A 6,812-nucleotide genomic window follows, 5' to 3' on the forward strand; every position below is an offset into this window, starting at 1 on the left:
CCCCATGTCTAGTCTTGGGCAACCTGGCAGTATCCCAGCCCTAGTGCAACCTTCGGGTGGCATCGCAGCCAGGCCTCAAAAGGGTGCTACAGCTGATAACTTCCGCCTCACTGGATGGGAACCGCGCTACTCAATCCAAAGGTTAATGGCACGCAATTATGGCTCAATACCACAGTCAGTGGGGCTCATGCATCAAAGCTATCACCTTCAATGCCTAGGTACCCAGTTCCCGAACCAAACAAACATGCCATCACCTCCGAGGCCTGGCCTGAATCGTAGGCTTGAGCAGTGGGCTGAGCACTTCAAAGAACAATTCAACTGGCTTCAATGCTGAGCAGTGGGCTGAGCACTTCAAAGAACAATTCAACTGGCCTGCTTCAATGCAACCGCTGGAAGAACCAAGATAGCCTGAATGTAACGGCGACACCAACTGGTCCTCAGAAACCGAAATCCAGTGTGGGATATCAATCCTCAAGCGTGACAAGCACCTAGTGCAGATAGTCTACACCACGCACTCCTCTGAGAACGTTGCGAGGTGAGCAGTCTGACAACCGTACTGCAGGAGATTTGGAACGAAAACAGAATACTAACCGATTGGATCTCCTCGACCGTCATCCCAGTTTTCAGAAAGGGCGCAAGAAATTCATGTGAAAACCATCGTAGTATCAGCCTGGTAGCATCTAAGGTGCTTTCTGGCATTATGTTGTGTGAGATGGCTCAGTGGTTAGAGCGCAAATTTACTGACCGGAAGGTCCGTGGTTCGAACCTGACCTCTGCCTCTCGACTTCCTTGTCTAGACTTGAGCAATCTGGCAGTATCTCAGCCCTCGTGCTTCCTCCGGGTGGCATGGCAGTTAGGCACCGAAAGTGTGCTACAGCTGAACGATTTTTCGAATTTTTATTTTGTGCATATCATTACCTTGAGACAAATTCTTCAACGGTGCCACTCCTTCAGATGTCCCACGTTTGTTGATTTTCTTGATCTGAAAGCTGCTTTCGATTCTATCGATTGTCAGAAACTTCGGCAGTGTCTGGCGATCGAAGGTGTCCCTTCGAACTTGTCTTTTATGAGGGTATTGCATGTGACGCGTACGCCTATGGGCGCGTATGAGTACACGGGAAGTCTTCGCTTGTGTTCACGTCCAGTGGTGTAGGAAAAGGATGCCCTCTCTCTCTCTTGAACTTTGTTATTGGTGTGCTGCTTGAAGTTTCTCTGTCTACTTCTGAAACCTCGGGAGTCGAAATGCTCTCGGGGCGTTCGGTCGTGGACACTGAGTATACGGATGATATTGCTTTCCTTGGTTTAGACTCTTCCCAAACACGAACGGTTCTAAATAATCTAAATAACTCTGCCGCATGGTTTGGCATGTGCTTCACACCTGCAAAGTGTAAAGTGCTCGACTGGGTGGGATCAAACCCACACCTCATACTTGTAAGCGATCCAGTCGACGTGGTAGATGAATTTGTTTACCTGGACAGCTGTATAGGCTCCGGTGGACTGGCTGGAGATGAGATTATTTCTCCAATCGGAAAGACTAGGGCAGCTTTTGCTAACCTCTGACACCTATGGCGCCGAATTGACGTGAGTTTGTCTATCAAAGACAGTTTGCACTGTGGCGTCGCGATCCATACTGCTTTACGGATAAGAAACGTGGCATCCACGCGCGCGGACTTACGAAAGATGTCTGTGTTTGACCATCGGTGTCTCCCGAGCATTGCTCAGGTTCTGTGCGAACATCGGTTTAGCAATGCTGACGTATGCAAGACTGTCCTAGGAAGAAGGAGCTCTCCCGTAATATATGGTTTACTCACGCTCCATAGGTTATACTGGTTAGGACATGTACTCCGCATGCCAGAAGACTGTCTGCTTCGCAGAGTTTTTTCGCCCATCCCAGTGCTGAGTGGAAACGACCGACGGGTGGACAGTGTATGACCTGGCAACGAAGTATGAAAAAAATCGTTCAGCTGTAGCACCCTTTGGGTGCCTAACTGCCACGCCACCCGAAGGTTGCACGAGGGCCGGGATACTGCCAGGTTGCCTAAACCTAGACAGCGGGAGTCGAGAGGTAGAGGTCGGGTTCGAACCAAGAACCTTCCGGCCAGTAAATTCGCGCTTTAACAACTTCGGCCCTTAACCGGTAAATTTAGTCGGTTCGACAACTGCCACCTCCCTGGATGGGGACCCCGAGACTCAACTCACCAATGGTTAATGACAATGGCAGCAATCGCGCAGTCAGTGGCGCTTGTGCTTCAATGCTATCGCCTCACTGCGTAGCTACCCAGTTCTAGAGCTAACTAAGTATGCCATCGCCTCCAAAACTTGCCGTATCTCCTACACTCTCCGACTTTCCGCTAATGGAAGCTGTAGCAGCTTGAACCAGTGTGCCAATGGTAAACGATTTATAGCCATAAGTTGATTCAGATGTTGGAAGTGTTACACGACCCACACATCGTTCATAACTGATAAATGACTCTCAACTACTCAGTGCTTCGATATCAATATCTTTGAAGCACCGAACGGGTCTGGTGGGAACGCTGAATACACGGGTGAGGTATCCAAGAGCGAAGAAATTTCCCCCGATGTGAATTTGAGGCGATCAGCAAAGTCTGAATTGGAGACAGTCTGCGGCGGGACACCGCTGTTTTTCGGAATTGCTTCTGTAGCATTTTCAATCTTTACTGAACGGTATGCGGCTCAATAGTTAACTGGGTTTGTCCTTTTGTACATGCACTATCGCTATACTTCAGTGAGATATTGGCAGTGAAGCATCAGTGCCAACACTGATGTTGCTGTCATTGATGATGATGATGATGAGATATTGGCTTCTAACACTTGTTTACTCACCCGTACTGTCAATCATGTCCTGGATGATATCTTTTAGTTCACCTCGTTTCTATTGTTTTGCAGGTAATTGTTGAATAAGGTTAGATGCGAGGTTAATCGCTTCGTACACGATGAAGCTTTTGATCCTCCCTATGTGTCCCTGCTCGTCCACACACCCTTGTCAATCATGGTCTATTCACAGCCAATGAATACGTCCACTTTATCTGTCCCGAATTCGACCCCGTACTCCAAAATTTGTAACTTACCACCATGTTCTTTGAGTGGTGGCCAGTTCGGATCCAAAATGACTTCACCTATATCTCAACATCAACCACACTACCGCCACAGCATGACTGGGAAACCAAAATTAGGCACCTATGAAATTGACAAGACAATCGGCAAGGGTATCTTTTCCGTGGTTAAATTGGCTACACACACAATTACTGGAATCAATGTAGGTGGTCCCTCTACTCATTATCGTGGCATTTTCTTCCAGTTAGCCATCAAGCTAATCGACAAAACCCGGTTAGACGCAGAAAACTTGATAAAAATTTACAGAGAATCGGAGATACTGAAAAAACTTCACCATCCCAACATTGTCAGGTTGTTTCAAGTGAGTTATCTTCTTACTCGGCCAACCGGTCCTAAAATTTAGGTGATGGAAACGCCCAGGTTACTTTGCTTGGTCATGGAATTTCTCCCAAACGGTGAAGTATTTGGTGAGTTGGCAAGTTCACCCCAACTGAGTTTTCAATATTCTTTTTTTATTCGATAAAAAATCAACTTGTTTCCGGATTTGTTGACTGTCTCTAATCCCAACCCCGATGAAGAGGCAATATTAGTTCCAAATTAGAATTTTGTCATGCAAATGAAAACTCGAGTGTCTCACCCCTGTTGTGAATACCCTTTCTAATTTGCTTTGCAACGGTTGTGTCTTCTTTTGGGTAAGCTGTTTTTTGAACATATCATAGTGCAGCTAAGCGTACTTAGTGACTGAATGCAAAAATCTGATACGGAGTGATAACCACGTTGTATTCCAGTGCTAAAAACCATAGATATCTTAACAGACGTCAGGTGTATTAGCAATTATTCGGTCGCATCAGAATCGGGTGTCTAATATGAGCCAGAGCCACTAGTCGTCAACCTTGGATAGCGAAGTAAAGTTCCTTTATGCCGTCAAATCGCCGACGAATTTCCGCTCTTGGGATATTGTCCCGCTACTCGAGCTTCATGACCAGTCAACACTGTTCTATTCTGCCTATCTATTACGTCCAGAAAGACCATGATTTTGAAACATACTTAGGCACTGGGCTGACGGTGACCTCGTGGGTGCGATCTCTGATACGAATTCTGCGTATTTTACTATACCTACCAGTAGGCTGAGCAAACGCCTTTCAGGGGGATTGATTTGAGAAGCGGTCCCGACTCCGGCTTCGCTGTTTGGGAAATGGTGAACCCGAGGTAGGCAAGTGAACTTGTATCACCTGTGGCTTAGAGGTGACATCAGCTTATCTTTCAAGGGTCGAATGATTTGCGAAGATACCGTACAACTGCTAGTTGGGTTCTGGTTTCCGAATCATTGGTTTTTAGTCCAGTTTGTGGAATAAAGTGTGTGATGCGGTTGAGAAACAGTTGCATAGTTATAAAGTAGTCCGTGAGAGTGATAGTTTCTTCAACTTACCTCAGCGAGCATTTTCGGAGCCGTCCATTCCTCCAAGCTCTGGTCGCCGGTAAATGAGTCTAATATTGTCTAGTCGATTGCGTATTTGAATAGAACTTCTGGTAGCCGACAGCATTGTTTAACTTCAGCAGTTAGAATGAAGTTACCCAATCCTTCTCTATACACACAAACGTGCAGGCTGGCACAGCAGGCTTTGATCAAGCTCATTAGTATTACCGGACGTGAGTCTGCTGTTACAAAATTCCAAAGACTCTCAGGATCTATCGAGTCAAACAACGAGCAGAAGTCAATACGACATATGTCGGCACGCTGTCTTAACTTGTGGTAGTGTTCTAGTATACGCAACTTTAGGTCCAGTTTTGGTTGATGAAGCTTGTGTACGGTGGACGCCCACCTTGATTCGATTGCACGGTTGCTGCGGTAGTTGTTGCCTCGACGAATAGGTAGTAGAAAGTTCTGTGGCCACATTGATTAGACTTATACATCAGAAGCTCTTACATTTTGTTGAGTCACCCTTTTTGGAGAATAGCAGCAGAAGGAGTGTATGACCACCAGCCCGAATTTCTTCTAGCGGCGGTGGGATTGCCTCCTCTTCTTGACAGGATCTGCCCCTTTTTGGAGGGAATATCACATATTGAATTGCGTTCCGTAGCTGCAGACACGTGTTTAATGAACACGTGGAAGAGCAGCTGAGTAACATTAAAGTGCTCCACTCACCTCTACACTGTCCAAAGTAATGAGTCGATTACTGTCAGTTAAGAGATGGTTTGGTGGTGAATGAAAGACTATCCCATAGTGAATCAACCTAGCTAGAATTTCACAAAGCTTCCATTCATTTTAAAATGGCCGTTTGCATCTGTGTAGCCACATCACCCCATTGGCGGTTGCAGTCTCTTCGAGGCGAATTCGCTGCCTTTACTACTTGCTTTGGCGCTTCTTTAGGTTCGGCAGTTTCTCATTGACGATATTCCATGTGACCTTAGTTTAAGTACGAGGATTTACCTTTGGGTGCTGGAAGCGTTTTTTAAGGTAAGATAAGGTTGATTCACATCTGCTAACTCGAACAAGCTGCCTCCATTTGTACAACGCTGGCCGAGCACATAGTTCTAGATGTCTTGAACTACACTGTCATCTGCCAGGCTTGTCGTGGCACCCCGACCACCGATGATAAAAAATACGCGTCGCTGGAAGACAGTCCACCGTTTCCTACAGAATTTTAGGACTCGTCCTTTACAACTAGATCGAAAGATAAGAAAAAAATCGTTCAGCTGTAACACCTTTCGGTGCCTAGCTGCCATGCTACACGAAGGGAGCACGGGGGCTGGGATACTGCCAGGTTGCCCAAGCTATACTAGCTTTTTTATCGTATGACACTGGCTTCCATGACCTGGTAGCGTTCGTCCTAGCACCCAGTAAATTATTTTTAGCGTAAACTAATGAACCTAACCTGTATATGGGTTGCCCAAGCCACTGGGCCGGTAGGGGAGGGACATCGGTGCGCTGGCTTGGCCACGTGCTGCGTATGCCAGTCGGCCGAATTCCTCGAAGGGCTCTTTTCGCACAACCAGGTGAAGGGTGGAAGAGAGCCAGAGGCGGTCAAACAATTACTTGGCAGCGAAGTAAGAAAGCCATTACCAGCAAACTCAGCTGCGCTGGTCATTGCCGTCTTCCTGGATGGGGACCCCGAGACGGGCCACATCAATGGCTAGAGACATTGTCAGATATGGCCCAGTCACGCCCTCAGTGGCGTTCGTGCATCCAAGCTATCGCCTTCAATGCATAGCTCCTTTTCCAACCCCCCTTCACTTGACAGCCCACTGAAAGTGCTGGATTTATGAACCAATTTATCAGCTCCCGCCTGCAATGCGCAGCTACCAACCCCTCCCCACCCAAGTCATCGGTGAACGAAACTGCGGCAGCTACAACCACTGTACGACGAGTACGCGGTTATTACAGCTGATGATGATGATGGTGATGATGATGATGATGATGACTGGGCCGGTAGAGGATGCGTCACTTCACAGAGAAGCCGCTAGATTGATGGGGTTTTGGTTGATGAACTTTTTCACGGATGCTGATGATTCCCAACGGGAATGGAACAGTCACACAGCGTACTTTTCCACCCAAGCCTTTTTACTACCTGGACGATCAAAGTTTCTTCACTAGGTAGCTTAGTAGTTAGGGTGTGAACTTACTGACCGGAACGTCCGTGATTCGAATTCAGCATCTCCACTGCTCCAGTCTATGCTTGGTCAGCACGAAGGCATCTCAGCCCTCATGCTTCTTTCGAATCGCATGCAGCTAGGGA

The 6,812-nt window shown here is 47.1% G+C and overlaps 1 protein-coding gene across 1 annotated transcript in view; it reads left to right on the top strand.

Moving 5' to 3' along the window:
• Nucleotides 1-6,338: 6,338 nt before the first annotated feature.
• T265_01510 (hypothetical protein) overlaps nt 6,339-6,812 on the top strand; it is a gene marked incomplete at both ends in the record, with an annotated part of 4,256 nt that continues 3,782 nt past the window's right edge. The window contains one exon of the mRNA XM_009165551.1: nt 6,339-6,450. Within this exon, the coding sequence (XP_009163815.1) occupies nt 6,339-6,450 (112 nt within the window). The remainder of the gene's footprint in view (nt 6,451-6,812) is intronic.

This window comes from Opisthorchis viverrini (genome assembly GCF_000715545.1).
Source record: "Opisthorchis viverrini unplaced genomic scaffold opera_v5_16, whole genome shotgun sequence".
In the NCBI taxonomy this organism is placed as follows: Eukaryota; Metazoa; Platyhelminthes; class Trematoda; order Opisthorchiida; family Opisthorchiidae; genus Opisthorchis; species Opisthorchis viverrini.